General features: G+C 40.1%; 1 protein-coding gene across 6 annotated transcripts in view; it reads right to left on the reverse strand.

Annotated features, from left to right (window-relative positions):
- The window catches only part of mllt3 (MLLT3 super elongation complex subunit), a 160,373-nt gene that overhangs the window by 2,979 nt on the left and 140,674 nt on the right, over window positions 1–16,720 (reverse strand). For 4 of the 6 annotated variants that reach the window (XM_051943837.1, XM_051943840.1, XM_051943836.1 and 1 more), the window contains 5 exons: window positions 15,152–15,205; window positions 13,881–14,019; window positions 13,523–13,619; window positions 13,339–13,407; window positions 12,086–12,157 (listed from right to left, as the gene is read on the reverse strand). In XM_051943837.1, coding sequence (XP_051799797.1) covers window positions 12,086–12,157; window positions 13,339–13,407; window positions 13,523–13,619; window positions 13,881–14,019; window positions 15,152–15,205 — 431 coding nt within the window. The remainder of the gene's footprint in view (window positions 1–12,085; window positions 12,158–13,338; window positions 13,408–13,522; window positions 13,620–13,880; window positions 14,020–15,151; window positions 15,206–16,720) is intronic. The other 2 variants (XM_051943841.1, XM_051943838.1) reach the window with 1 other exon arrangement.

Below are 16,720 nucleotides of genomic sequence, written 5' to 3' on the forward strand. Positions count from 1 at the left end.
AGATATTTGTGGATTATTTTTACTAAATGCAGGCTATCATTAAAGGCAAAACTTGCCAGCTAAGTTGAAAGGCATGCTGTCTTAAAATAAAAAATAAAAAAAAAGAATGAACCTTACCATTAAACTCTCAAAAATGTAGTTTTTGCAACATATTTTGAAAAAAAAAAAAAAAAATCAACACCAAAAAAACAAAACAATTCTACACTCCATGGTGCAACTGAAAAACCATGAGTAACTCAGCTATGACCAATCATAACAGTAATTTCAGTTCTTTTTGTGTGAACTGCAGACAACACTTGCATAGACCATTTATGGAAACAAATAAAAGAGACTAAGAGGGAAAACAACATACTTGATAAATACAATATAATTTAATAACAGTACATAGAGGAGCAAGTGTCAGTAAGTTGTTGGAAGATACATTGATCATGGTAAAATATCTTTCTAAACTTGATGCACAGAGTATGTGGATGTGAAACACACAAAATTAGCAGGGACTGCAAAAATTTAAGTACTTCAATATGTACAGACTGTACAACCACCATTTCTTCCCCCCAGTTCTGGTAACACATTTGGGCGCTTGAAATAATGTACAAGTTGATTTAAAGTTTTTTTTGTTTTGGATAATAAATAATAAAAGAAATTCAACTTCTGTTTCCCTTCTTCATGATTTATGATATTTTACTGTACAAAAGATTTAAACCACACTTAAAACTACAAAGCAGACCATACAGTCCAACAGAAGCCAGAGGAGAGTTTATCACTACAAATGAGACCCATTAACCCTAACAAGGCCATGTTATTTTGTATATATTTGCATGTACAGCCATATTTCTGGAGAAGTACTTATACTAAAATATATACTAAAACCACCTAATCCATAAAAATATTGATCAAGTCTTGTGAGGTCGCATTGTTGTAGACGTTCGCCATTGTGAATTTGCCTAGGACCCTACTGATACCCTAGGGTTTATTTATAATTATATTTATTATTATTAGGGTCCGAGCACCGATGGTGCCGAGAACAGGCGGTGCAAGGGCACCGACTATCCAAGGCACCGCGGTGCCTAGGACCCTATTAAAACCCTAGGGTTTCTTCTTAGTGCTGGAGCACCAACGGTGCTGAGGACAGGCGGTGCAAGGGGACCGACTGTCCAATGCACCACGGTGCCTCGGACCCTATTGTAATTCAAGGAATTATTAGGGTCTGAACACTGATGGTGCCGAGGACAGACGGTGCAAGGGCACCAACTGTCCAAGGCACCGCGGTGCCTAGGACCCTATTAAAACCCTAGGGTTTCTTCTTAGTGCTGGAGCACCAACGGTGCTGAGGACAGGCGGTGCAAGGGGACCGACTGTCCAATGCACCACGGTGCCTCGGACCCTATTGTAATTCAAGGAATTATTAGGGTCTGAACACTGATGGTGCCGAGGACAGACGGTGCAAGGGCACCAACTGTCCAAGGCACCGCGGTGCCAAGGACCTTATTGAATCCTTAGAGTTTATTAAGGTCCGAGCACCGACGTGCCGAGGACAGGCGGTGCAAGGGCACCGACTGTCCAAGGCACCGCGTTGCCTAGGACCCTATTGAAACCTTAGGGTTTCTTTATTAGGGTCCGAGCACCGACGGTGCCGAGGACAAGCCGTGCAAGGGCACCGACTGTCCAAGGCACCGCGGTGCCTAGGACCCAATTGAAACCCTAGAGGTTTTTATTATTCTTCTCCTCCGAAAAGAAGTGCCTTTTTGAGGGCCTAAACATGCTCCAATTCGTATGAAAATTTCCAGATGTGCCAGAACTGGCAAAAAATTTTATATTTTAAAATAATTATGGAGGTGTGTGGCAAAATGGCTCCAGAGTGCCCCCTACAAAAGTGCAAAAAGTGGTCACTAGGCCAACTGGGAGGATGTTTCATCTACAGCTACAATATTTGGAAGGAATATGCAGCACATTAGGATGCATAAAAAGGTCAGTGACAGCTACTCTCTAAACAGGAAGTGCACTGTCTTGCGTTAACTGTAAATTACTGTCAATTTTTGGTGACGAACCTCTTCTACGGGGTAAATCCAAGAGAACTGAAATTTGCTCAGTACATACTGTAAAAGAGCCCTGGAGGATGAGACAAAAGCTTCCTCCAAAGCTAAAAGGTGTGGTCATGGTGATCTCCTAAAGTTTGATCCTTCCTCTGAAACAGGAAATGCTTTCTAAGTCTCATGAACATGCTCCAATCTGCCTGAAACTTTACATGTATGATCAGAGTCCTGCCCTGAGTACATCTATATGCTAATATTCAATCACAGTCATAGCGCCACCTTGTGGTATCACGAAATTTGACATTTTTTAGAGTTTGATGTGCTATTGTCAGCCCGTTGGCCAGATTCATCTTAAATGTGATGACAACAGCCTAAACATGTTGATGATAAATCACAGCAAAAATGGTGACTGGTCGTCTGTGACGGTGCATCGAATTTTGATGTTTCCTCATGAAAACTGAAGTGCTTATATCCCAGCTGAACAAGATCCTATCTGCCCCAAACTTCATGTGCTGGACAAGATTATGGGTCTTAACATATCCACACTTAAGAATTTGTAAGTCGTCATAGCGCCACTAACTGGCAACATGACGTTTTGCCATTATATTTGCACGTCCCATTGCCCTACATTTTGTCATATCATTCTGAAAAATGTTGAGCTGAGTCTTCACATCATGACTGTGCCACAATGTGAAGATTTTGACGTTTCATACAATGCTGTTGTCGTGGTAACGCATGGTTGATGTGATAAACGGCTTTTTGACAGGTTCAGAATGCTAAAAACTTCACCAAAATTACCACACACATCACAGTCAGTCAAAGGAATAACACTGTATGCATCTCAGCACTGCATGTGCTATAGCGCCCCCTGCAGCACTTTTAGCAAACAGCCCCCACAGCACATTTCACCTACAACCGCAATATTTGGGAGGCATATAGAGCACATAAGGACACACAAAAAAGTCTCCTGGAGCCAAACCCTAAACCCAACAGGAAGTCCGCCATTTTGAATTAATTGGACAAATTTTGCCAATTTTGTTTTGTTTTTGAGAGCGAAGTCCTCCTTGGGGGTTATGCTTAGAGCTCTCAAATTTGACCCATATGCACAACACAACGATCAAAAGTTATTAAAAGTTCCCTCACAAGCCAAAGGGCGTGGCCATGGCGGCCTCCAGAATTTTGATGCTTCGCCATGAAACATTAACTGCTGTGTAACTGTCCTCTGCATGCTCCAATCTGACTCAAATTTTGCATGTTTAACCACAGTCCAATCCTGATCACATCCATAGGGCAATATACATTCTCAGCCCCAGCGCCACCTGGTGGATAGACAACAAATGCTGTAAAATTAGCCTCTACATCCTCTAATCTGGCTGAAATTTCATGATTGTGGTCACAGTTTGGTCCTGATGACATCCAAAGACCAATATACAGTCACAGTAATAGCGCCACCTGGTGGAGGGACAATGTTGGGTTTAAAACCTGTAAAACATAGAGACAGCACAAGGAAGAAGAGACAATACTCGAGCTCTTGTATTTTACTTGCCGCAAGGGGAGAGAGACAGGCTGTACACACCGTAGCATCAGCCACCCAACTCCAAAGAGCCTGTGTCTCTCCCACGTCTTTTTATTTGTTTCAGACAGGAATGCAACATAGAGGGTGGTACCATGGGTGGTACCATGACTCAGCATGAGATGACAATGGATAAACCTTCTTCACGAGCAGTAAGATATTAGCAGAAAGACCTTCAGAGGCAGACATGTGGTATTCGCTTCTGTTTGCCTTGTTATCTAGAAGGCCTAGTTCTGGTTGGCTCTCGGTATGTGCTGTGTCTACATGTCTCTGCCACAGAGTACAAAGCACACGTAGAATCATGGTTTAAAATATATACAGAGTCATGGTTCAAAAGGCACATACGTTTCACAGTCACTCAGTGATAAATTAATGATAATCTAAAAGCAAGTATTCCATTCTAAGTATCCTAAGTATATTTCTTCTAACACAAGTACTATAAGTATTCTAAACATAATTCTTCTAACAGACAACAAATGCTGTGAAACTAGCCTGTACATGCTCCAATCTGCCTGAAACTTTACATGTGTGGTCAGAGTCTCATCACATCAATTAACTCTTGGTCGCAGCGTCATCTGGTGGACATGCTTGGATTCGCCAACCCGCAAGAATGCAAGGACCCGTTTAACGCTGCTTGCAGCTTTAATTTTGGGGGATTTTGGAGGACTGAATATGTGTAAAAAGTCATGAAACTTCGTACACACACCAGAACTGGTGAAAAATTTAATATTTTAAAAGACTGTGGAGGTGTCTTGCAAAATGGCTCCATAGCGCCCCCTACACTTTCCCACGGACAGCATGTTTCACCTACAACTACCAAATTTGGTAAACATATGCAGCACATCAGGCTGAACAAAAAAGTCAGTGACAGCCATATTCTAAACCCAACAGGAAGTGAGCTGTTTTGCGAATGTCAGATTTTCATTTTTCATTTTTTTCTAGAGTGAACTCCTCCTAGGGGAAACTCCAATTCACCTCAAATTCGGCCAGCACATACAGGCCTTAATGATCAAAAGTTATTAAATTCTTTTTCCAAAGTCAAAGGGCGTGTCCGTGACAGCCTCTGGAATTTTGATCCTTCACCATGAAATTTCAAGTGCTGTGTAAATGTCCTGAACATACTTCAATCTGCCTGAAACTTAATATGTATGATCAGAGTCCTGCCCTGATCACATCCATATGATGAAATCCATTCACAGTCAGAGCGCCACTTGCTGGCAACAGAAAATGTCATTTTTTACACTTTGATGTATTATTCTTTGCCTCTTGCTCAGATTCACCTCAAATGTGGTGACATAAACCTAATAAACATGTTGATGATTCACAGTGAAAATGGTGACGTGTCATCAAAAGGCGTGTCTGTGTCGGCACGGCGAATTTCGATGTCTTGCCATGATGACTAAAATGTTTATATCTCAGCAAATCCTGATATTATCTGCCCCAAACTTCATGTGCTGGACACCAGGCCCAGTCTGAGGATATCCACACTCAAAAATTTTGGAAAAGTCGTAGCGCCACCTATTGGTAACAAGAAGTTTAGAAATTACATTTGCACACACCATTGCTCCAAACTTTCATACTTGTTAAATTTAATTGTACAATGCCATGTTACAAGCAAAAGAACCTATACCTAAGTTATAACTTAGGTATACCTAAGTTATACCATTACACTTTTTGAAAGTAGTCACCTTTAACAACTAACATTTCAAAATGAACAAAACATACATAATACTACCATTGGAATGACTACAAATACTTGTATCCCAATTTAAAGTACTGAAAAGCAGAAAACGATTTTGACATTACCCATGCCATTTCGAGTAAGAATATCTCAGTAACTACAAATATAACCCTGCTGGTTTTTTGTACAGTGATAGAAGACAGATGGAACTGTCTTGTAGAAAAATTTGGGGTCTCTGGTACCTGTCCCACACTGTGATTTTTGCCACCAAAAATAGCCAATTAAAAATCTCGTCCAAATTTGGGAGCTCATATTTTCCAAAGTGAGGTACCTAGAAAGCTCCAGTTTGCTAAGTTATCACACAAGTTTGTGTAGAATGGAACCCAAGGGTGTTAGAACACTTCTGTGCAGTATTTTTAGTACTTTTAAGGTCCCAAACCCCACTCGTGAGTAGGTATCTCTTAATTTTTAGCAAGCCCCCATGGCCTGCAGAGTGTAGGGAAACTTGGTGGAGTAGCTACTGCACTCTCTCAGTACTGTTCTTGTTAATTGACGTGACAAGCTGTGAGCGTGTATGTGAACACGAGTGTGCGAGGAAGTGAAATTATTTTATAAGCTACTGACAGATATGTCAAAATATGATTCATTCAATAGTAAATTATCATTTTGTGCCGCAAATCTACCAACTACATCATATTAAAACAGTATCTGGCTGCTGCTAATGTCCCACCATGGTGTGACAGCACTGTTTGTGCTGAATTTCAAACAGTCTGGTCGTTCATGTACATTTCCATAAACTTTGTGGAAATGGGTAGCCAAGCCACGCTACACCCATGTTTCTGACGGCACAAGGGTCTAGGGAAGCTCGACAGGGAGGGAGGCGGGCTAAAAGGTTGTCTTTCAAATCCCTCTGCAGCAATTGGGTAGGTATACAACCAATCAACGGAAAGAATAGGCTGACGTAGTTCCGAGAGCACTGGAGGATTGTGGCTAAGTCCCATTAGCTTCCCAACCAGCGGAGCCGCGGAGCCAACTGGTATATTAAGGATTTGCCATATCCCGTCGGCATAAGTCCAAATACGTCTTTCTTCTCAATGAAACACTTAAGTGCCATCCTTTGTTTATCTTTCAAGTTGAATTTTAGCTTCAAATCTTTAAGGGCTGTGGCCAAAGCCGAGTCGAAAGATAACTGTTTATTGTGCGCCGGTTGTTTCTGTCAGAATCGTTGCGCCTCTGTCGTCACTTCGTTACGCCCGCCTTCTGACTCTACACTTCATGGTGATTGGTCCGGCCAGTTTTAGGAGAATCCAGCCTCGAGCCTTATGGAGGGTAACTAGACCCACCCTGGCAGAGAATTAAATTCGTTGCCGTGGGTTGTCTAGCGCAGCTAGGCTAGGAAATGGGTTAATTTCGGAATAAATACTGTCAATTAGTGTTGAAACATGTTCTACAAGCCGGAAAAAAATGCAGCTTTTTAGCAATTGTCACTGTCTCCCGCAATTTCATTACAACAAATAAGCTTAAAACATCACAACTTTTATCGCAATTTTTTAGAAAAGCACGAATTCAGGCATTTTCGGCCACAACAATCACGAAAAACGCCCGCGAAATCCTGGAGGGACTGTAAAGGTGTGCAAGAGATATCACATTCACAAGTATGGGATGAATAAGCAACCCGAAAACATAATGCCTCTGGTCTTGGCTGTCACCAGCATAGAGGCATAAATAAGTTGTTGAGAAACAAGACTGCATCAACGTCAGGGTAGACTGACTCACCAGAAGTAGGCTGCGGCTATAAGCTGCTATTGGTTGCTCATTTCAGTGGGGTTAGTCCTCTCTTTCTGCTGTCCGGGTTTTAGCATTTTCAAATTCCCTGTTGCTATGAACAACTACAACAACCTCGGGCAGGCAATCTTCCACACTGGAAATTTTAACTTTTGCTGAGGACTCGAATCGTGCAGCAATTCAGTTAGTTTCTGTTAGCTTTTTCTGGTGGATTATTCCTTTTAAGCAAAGTGCTCGTCTCCCTGTGCACAAATGTTCCACCAAAACAGTTCCAGTCATTATTATTTTTGAGGACATTAAACATCTAGCTCCCTTGCTTAGCTCAGCCAATAACAATTGTGACTGGTTTAAAGAAATATCAACAGGCCAGGCTATAGGGGAAACAAATGGCAGTCTTACACTCTTTAGCAGACTGACAATGAAATGTACTACAGGATGGTCTGCCTAAGCAACACTACAGTTGGGGTCATTCTATAGAGGTTTTCTTAATTCCATGTGCAACTCTTAGAGGTTTATTATAGTTTTAAGATAAATTTATTTCATTTTTCTGAAATCCATCTGACCATAATTAATATCATTACATGACATTGTATATGGAGCTTGTGAAGTGACATAATAAGGCAGCACACATCACACCAACGTTTTCTTCTAATTAAAACCTTGGGAATTTTACAAATGTTTCAGAGAAGAAATTACACCAGTACTGTTTAAAGTGTTTAATTATGCCTTATCTTCAGGAAAACCACCAGCAACATGGTCAGAAGCCATTATTTCAGTACTACACAAAGAGGGGAGGGACCCAGTATTGTGCAAAAACTATAGACCTGTTAGCCTACTGTGTACTGACTTAAAAATATTGACAAGCATTTTAGCACAGAGAATACAGAAACATATTTAAAAAATTATCAAATCTGACCAAACAGGATTTATTCCTGGGAGGCAGGGGGCTAACAATATTAGACGAACATTAAATATTATTTCATGTGCTACTAAGCCGAACAAAGAGGATAATATGTTGCTTAGTTTAGATGCACATAAGGCATTTGACAGTGTGAAGTGGCAATTTCTGTATAATATACTGGCAAAATTTGGGTTCAATAATACATTCATAGATTGGGTAAAAATTGTTTGTAGGAACCCCAAATCAAGGATTAGAGTAAATGGGTGTTGCTCTGATTTCTTCCCCTTGAGAAGAGGTGTTAGACAAGGAGATTGTCTTAGTCCCTTATTATTTGCCATTAGCATTGAACCATTGGCAGAATCAATAAGAATCAGTGAGAAAATTAAAGGAATTATAGACCAGGGAGGTGTAGAACATATACTTTCTTTATTCGTGGATGATATACTCATGTACATAAGCAAACCAGTATCATCTATTCCAGCACTTATGAATAACCTTGCAGAATATGGAGAAATATCAGGATATTTAGTTAATGAATCCAAATCTGTCTCCATGATGCGTTCAGGGATATTTCAAGCAGAACTAGAGGATATAGTGAAATTTAAATGGTCTAATAATGGATTTAGATATCTAGGTATTATTATCACTCCATCCATCTCACAACTTTTTGAAGCAAATTATGGAAAGTTGATAAGGGAATTGCATAGGGAGATGGTAGCCTAGCCGCGCTAGACAACCCATGGCAACGAATTTAATTCTCTGCCAGGGTGGGTCTAGTTACCCTCGGTAAGCCTCGAGGTTGGATGCTCCTAAAACTGGCTGACGAATCACCATGAAATGTAGAGTCAGAAGGCGGGCGTAACTAAGTGACGACAGAGGCGTGACGATTCTGACAGAAACAACCGGAAACAACTAGCCTAGCCGTGCTAGACAACCCACGGCAACAAATTTAATTCTCTGCCAGGGTCGACAACAAAAACGACAACAGTCGTTGAGCTCCATTAGCACCGACTCTGAATAATCTCTCTGTTAACATGTCTGTAATATACTTGAGCTTCATCCATTGACTGTATAAATAAGGCTTCACAGAACTACCGCATCCTCTGATTTCCGGCGCTCTAGGAACTACGTCAGTCTATTCGTTGCGCTGATTGGTTGTATACCTACCCAATTGCTGCAGAGTGATTTGAAAGACAACCTTTTAGCCCGCCTCCCTGCCTGTCGAGAGTTCCTAGACCCTTGTGTCTTCAGAGCTGGGTCTAGCACGGCTAGGCTAGCCAGATGGGATATTTTGCCCCTAACGTTGATAGGGAGAATCGAAGCAGTGAGAATGAACATATTGCCTAGATTGTTATTTTTGTTTCAGTCACTGCCTGTTAAAATACCAAACATTTTTTTAAAAAGATTAGACAAAAATATATCAAAGTTTGTGTGGCAAAATAAAAGGGCAAGAATTAAATAGAACATCCTTCAGGGCTCTAAAGAGAAAGGTGGGTTGAATTTACCCAACTTAAAAAATTACTACTGGGCAGCTCAACTTAGACAATTGTTATGTGGATAACTAAGGATACAGAATCTATATGGATAGAAATGGAAAACAGTTCTTGTTCAAATTTCCCTTTGGAATCCCTTCCATTTTTAAGCAAGAAAATACTAAAGGGGGTGAAAATCACAAACGAGTGCATCAAAGAAACAAAGGTTTGCTCAATAGTCAGGAAGAAGTTAGGTCTTTCAAACTCCATCTTTAGAATTACTAAAATAGCAATAAATCCAGAGTTCCTACCTTCCACTATAGAAACGGGTTATAACAGGTGGGCTGAAAAGGGTTTGATATATATTGCTCAAGTTTTCTTAGAACAAAACATGAAATCATTTGAACAACTCAGAAGAGAATTTAATTTACCAACTCAAGATTTTTACAAGTACTTACAACTAAGGAGTTATCTTCAGAAACATGAAGAATGGAGTAACATATGTAAGAAACCATCTAAACTTGAAGAAGTATTAAGGGCATTTACAGAAACAGAGACAAAAAAAAGGGGTTGTTTCTAAGCTTTACAAGGCATTGCAAAGTGAATCTGAAGTTAACAACTTAAATGTTAAGGAGAAATGGGAACTGGAAGCGAATATTATTATAACGGATGAACAGTGGGAGGACTCTTTTAAGGAGGGCCATAAATTAACAAATAGCCCAAAGTGGAGGGAGTTTGACTGGAAAGTAAAAATGTATTTTAACACTCCATTCATTACCTCTAAATTCAGCAATACATCTGAGCTGTGCTTGAGAGGCTGTGGAAAAGTAGGGGATTTCACACATATATTCTGGGATTGTCCCAAAATCATTATTTTTTGGAAAAATATACAAAATGAAATTAATATAATTTTGGGCATTAATTTTAATTTGGATCCTTCACTTATTATACTAGGTATAGCACCTGAAGAATTTATCAACAAAGACTTAATTTACTTGTTGAGAATTTTGCTTTTAATTGCAAAAAAACTAAACAAAACAACAATAACAGCATCCTGGCTGAAGCCACAGCCTCCCAGCATAACGGAATGGAGAGAAAGACTAAAGGAATGTTTTGATTATGGAGAAAATTACAGCAAGGTTACAGGGGAAAACTGAAAGATTTTATGACAAATGGTCTTCAGTAATTCAAACAATGCATGGACTCCAGGTACCTCTATATTTATTTTTTTATTTATTTATCTTTTTTCTTACTTATTGGTATTAGTTTTAAATACACTTGTTTAGATCAGGATGACCACGGACGTCCATTATATAGGTGAAGCTATATAGATGTTGATACTTCTTTGGAAAGATATAACCCTGACAACAATCATAATATGAGTACTGTGATGATGTTAACATGTTCAGTTAAGTATCTTTCTACAATTGATGGGTTTAATGTTGTTTTTTGTTTAAGTATTATGCACAGGGGCAAATGAAACAACCTATAAGTAGGTCGAATTGAGAACTATAAGATGGACTTATAAAAAACTGAAATAAGGAAGAATGCCATGGAAAATGTAAAGACTGTCAATTGTATTGTCTGTATTATTATTGTGAAGTACGAAAGCATCTCCTAGATGTTTTTATATATATATATATTTGTATATATAAATATGTGTTCAATAAAAAATTAAGTTCCAAAAATAAATAAATAAATAAATAAATAAAATGTAAGCTTGGTGAAGCCTACACTGCTCAAATAAATACCAAGATGTTTTAAGATGGTGGAAACCTTCTTCGATTCATTTCACTTGTATTGTAGGCCAGTTGTTTTTGTTAATGTCATATGCGTTTACTTATTGCTTTGCAAAGCAAGGTGATATTTTTTCTTCAATAATTTCTCAAAATTTGTGGGGGATTTTGCTCAACAGATTACAGAAACTAATTGAGTCATATGCTTGAATGATATTAAATTAGATTTATTGTGCCCTGATGACACAATCTGAACTATAGAGCATGTTTAATCTAGTTCATGTTATTGAGCAAAAAGACTAACTCAGTCAAACTGTACTATGTAGATAGATTCAATTTTCGTTTATTTTATACATCGCCAATTACAGTTCAAATTGTCTCCATACGCTTTACAGAACCCATATGCCTGAACCTCCAGAGCAAGCCCTAAGGCGACAGTAACAATAAAAAACTCCCTTTTAACGGAAAGAAACCTTGAGCAAAACTCTGCCCATTAGATGTAAGGAGAATTCAGTTTACCTTCAAATGAGGTTGTTCTTTAATAATGAAGAGCAAGTATTCAGTCTTGACCATTTAACAGGCTTTTTATTTTATGGAGGCAGAGATTCTTAAATCATCAGTTGCTTCAACAGACTAGAAAGTAATGCAGCTTCACAAGTACCATAAACACATCAGTTTTCACTAACCATTCGGTAGTTGAGTCATATTTAAAAATTCTTACACTAACCTATGTGTGCCAGAGGATTGTTAAACATGTGAAATGCATAGTTTGAATTGGTGGACAAATCTAACTGCACTAAACACAGCAGGCTGGAGTGAATGGGGGTGCAATACAAAGACAAAGAACTACAGTCATACACATACATATTGGTGTGATGTTAATGGTGGAAATAATAGCACTCACCTGTTGCAATATATGACCTTCTCTTAGTGCCATCAGTCTTTTGTGCAACTCCACCAGCTCATCCAGGTAAGCCTGCAAAACACACAGCAACATGGGTTAAGCTTTATTACCCCCGCCAAGGAAGTTATGTGCCACCCGGCGTTTGTGTGTCCATCTGTTCGTCTGTCTGTCTGTCAGCAAGATAACTCAAAAACGCCTGGGCAGATTCACATGAAATTTTGAGGGAATGTAGACTATGGTAAGAGGAAGAGCTGATTTAATTTTGGTGGCAACCTGGAAAGGATCCTGGATTCTGGATCACTTTGAATTTTTTAGTATGTGGTTTAGTATGTGGTCCAAAACAGGACAAAAACATCATAGGTTAGTATGTCGTCCAACAAATTGGAGCAAGGTGTCCAGATAGCTCAACTGGTTAAGAAGGTGATTTGTAAACAGAACTGTGTCAGAGACGCAGGTTCAATTCCAGCTCATGATCCTTTACTGCATGGGTTTCCTGTTTTCCTCTCTATCCTTGGCGGAGGTCTGCACTCTCTGAGTGCTTTTCTAGTTATTGTCTGTGGTGGTGGGCGTGGGAGAGCTCAGCTGCAGGGGAGAGAGGTGTGGAGGAGAGCGTGTGGAAGCAGCGTCAGGTTAATTGACACAGGTGGCACCGATCAGATTGATTTGATTCTCTCTGCAGTAGCAGGCTGGAGCAGAGGACAAAAGGCACGCAGACAGAGAGGACAAAAGTGAAGACACACGGGTGAAGGACAGTTTGCAGGATGAGGTCTGGTAGAGCGGCAGTGTACCGGACGAAGTCCTGTGGAGCACCGGGCACGAGTGGGAGACTGTTACGGGAGGAGATCTGGTGGAGCACCAGGCATAAATTGGAGACTGTTGACCGGACGAGGTCCGGTGGAGCGCCGGGCATAGAGGAGAAACTGTTTATTTATGTTGGTGACGGTGCAGTGAATAAAAGAACCTGTTTGCATTGCCAGAACTGCCGTGGTTATTGCGCTGAGTGGACCCACAGACAGGTCTTCTGTTACATTGTCATGTAGCACTGCAGAGCACAGCAGAAAGATCATGCTTTAAACAGAAATTAAACTCTGAAATTTAACCAAACTGGCTCCAGGCTGTTAGAATAAGTAACAGTTTAAATGGTTTGTGTCAGTCTGGTCATTTTGTATTGTTAAATGCATTTATGCTGGAATAATTATTAAGATTATTCAAAAAGGCTATTTCATTTTAAAAAACATAACAGTCTTGCATACCTTATCACAATCTATGTTTTTGCTTTTGTCCTGCTTGCTCTGCTTGGTGGGACTCTTCACTTCCAGTATCTGCAGGCAGAATAAACAGAATCAAAGTCAGTCTGGGTGACACATGCAGTGAACACATGGGTTTCTTGTGTCACATTAAATGGCACCTACATATCAGAGTATAATAGCAGTTTACCTGAGTATTAGTAGTCTTTAGTAATGGTGGGGCCTCGTTGCGGGATGGGGGTGAGGGGGAAGAACTTTCACTCTCACTGCCGTCACTTAAACTGACCCTTAGTAGGTAGTCAGAGAAAAAACACTTCAGTACCTCAACATATACATATCACACTACTGGAACAAACCAGGTCACAATGTTTAATGTGAATGAATGATATGAATAAAATTTATCGCTGTGTGTATAACTTTCTCTTCTCAATCTTTTCAGTTGGATATGATAAAATGGATTTCTGTATTTTGCCAGTATTTGCTACCTGTGTCTATGATCTCAGTGAAATTAAATTAATCTTCAATCAGCAAACTGGCCAGTTACGAACCTACGTTGGTGGTGCATGAGATGTGTGTGGGCTGGACGATCTGCATCAGAGTCCACATCGTTGTCATCATCATCATCTGAATCATCATCGTTGTCTTCAGAGTGCAGATCCTGCATCACTGACTGCAGTGGGCCCAGCACTGAGTGTGACACAACACAAAGTGCAATATAGTTTCTTTTTAATACTTCAAATAAAGCATGAATATACACATGCAAAAAGCTGCAGATCATGCTGGGAGAGTGAATGATGGTGGGTTGGTCCAGTGGACATCGTGGCTGCAAAAACATGGAGGTGAGGACCTGTTGCTTTGTTATTGTTGAAGTGGACATATGTACATTCTCAAATGTAGATTTGCATTCTAGGGCTCTACTGGTATCGCAAACAATTTATACTTTTAACCCACTATGACTAGAAGAAAAACAAAAATAGTAGTTAGATTTCACATTTCTTTCTCCTTTGTTACTCAAAAATGTGAACTTCTCAAACATATCTGTTTACATTTACACCAAAATCTGACTAAAAATGTGCAAAAATGACAAGAACCCACTGACAAACCTAGCAACAAAGGTACAGAATGGCATGTATGCATATATTGCTCATGGTCAATAAATCCAGTGAAATGCTGAAACCAACAATGTACTAACTCATCTCTCAGTACTTTCTGACTTCACTAGCCCATTTGTGGCTCTCAAGTCCATTGTTTGCTACTAAAGATCTAAATCTTTAAGAAACAGCCCACTATTACAGTGTAGTTTTTAAAAAACATCACTAAAACACAAGGAAATCTGATTTTTTTGGGATTATTATCAGTCATGGATTAATCAACAATTAACACTCAATAGAGTATTTGGGACAGCAGGTTGGTGTATGTACGAGTCAGTCAAAATAAATTATTAGTCTGTGTTCATGGTAATGAAGGAAGAAGTTACCAAGTGGAACAGTGTGGCTCAGTGTTGTGTTTCTAATAGTTTTTTTTTTTTTTTCAAAAACAATGGAAGCAAAAATTCTAAAGATGAATAGCGGATTTCCAGTTGAGACATCAAAGAAACCAACAGGACAGAAAGTATGTAAACATATTGCTGGATCTGCAGTGATGGGCACTCTGAAGGGTTATGTAGTATCATATCCATGATATGATATGGATACCAAATCCAGCTGACATGGCTGAAGGAGATGCATGAATGCTCATGCAAATAGACAAGCAGGAAATAATTATCCATGCAGATGTGACTGGACTGTGGGGGCCTCACAGGTCACAGTGGAACTGTTACCTGTGTGAGTGGTGGCAGGTATAGCCACCCTTTTCCTGATGATGAAGTCCACCACTGCATCCAGAGAAAATCACAAACACACAAGCACAAGTCAACCTCAAGGAAAGAAATTTCAGCAATGAAAAAACATCCTGTATTTGGGACCAAATGATGCATTCTAGACTCACCTGGCCCTCCTAGACTATTCTTAATCCAACTGGCTTTTAGAGCATTTTAAACCATTTTTCGTTTCAGAATCTGGACAATGTTTGTATAAGTTACGAAAGTCAATGTCACTGCATAAGGGTACCGGCCTTAATAGTCAAACGCTCTACAATATCCAGAAGACATACAGCTGAATGCTAGGACAATAAGGTCAATGATTTCTCCCCAAATAAAACTAGGCTATGCTGGAAAATAATTTCAAACAGTCTGGTAGTTCATGTACATCTTTATTAGACATAGCATTTAGGGCTGTTTTGAGGATAAAACAAGGGCATTTTAAGAACAAAATTTTTTTTGTTGTTGCTTTTGGTTAGCTAGCATTCTATTTAGTAATACAACACCAGCACATCACACATGTGTACGCAACCAAAAGCATTACAACAAATGCCTGGAACAAATTTATTCATGAAACAGAAAACATTTATCTGAAAAATATCAGGTGAAAATACAAAACCTTCTTCTTCTTCTTTTCCTTTCGGCTTTTCCCTTCAGGGGTCGCCACAGCGAATCAATTGCCTCCATCTAACCCTGTCTGCTGCATCCTCTTCTCTCACACCAACTACCTTCATGTCCTCTTTAACCACATCCATAAACCTCCTCTTTGGTCTTCCTCTAGGCCTCCTGCCTGGCAGTGGGAAACTCAGCATCCTTCTACCAATATATTCATTCTCTCTCCTCTGGACATGTCCGAACCATCTCAGTCTGGCCTCTCTGACTTTATCTCCAAAGGCTCTAACATGTGCTGTCCCTCTGATGTACTCATTCCTGATCCTATCCATCCTGGTCACTCCCAGAGGGAACCTCAGCATCTTCAGTTCTGCTACCTCCAGCTCTGCCTCCTGTCTTTTCCTCAGGGACACTGTCTCCAGACCAAACAACATGGCTGTTCTCACCACAGTTTTGTAAACCTTTCCTTTCATTTTAGCTGAAACTCTTCTATCAAACATCACACCTGACACTTTTCTCCAGCCGTTCCAGCCTGCCTGTACACGCTTCTTCACCTCTTTTCCACACTCTCCATTGCTCTGGACTGTTGACCCTAAGTACTTAAAATCCTCCACCTTCTTGATCTCTTCTCCCTGTAACCTCAGTCTTCCACTTGGGTCCCTCTCATTCACACACAGATACTCCGTCTTGCTGCGGCTAACCTTCATTCCTCTCCTTTCCAGGGCAAACCTCCATGCCTCTAGCTTCTCCTCCACCTGTTCCCTGCTCTCACTACATATCACAATGTCATCTGCAAATATCACAGTCCATGGAGACTCCTGTCTAACCTTGTCTGTCATCTTGTCCATCACTATAGCAAACAAGAAGGGGCTCAGAGCTGATCCCTGATGTAGTCCCACCTCCACCTTGAACTCCTCT

The sequence above is a fragment of the Acanthochromis polyacanthus genome, chromosome 23, assembly GCF_021347895.1.
Source record: "Acanthochromis polyacanthus isolate Apoly-LR-REF ecotype Palm Island chromosome 23, KAUST_Apoly_ChrSc, whole genome shotgun sequence".
Taxonomy (NCBI): Eukaryota; Metazoa; Chordata; class Actinopteri; family Pomacentridae; genus Acanthochromis; species Acanthochromis polyacanthus.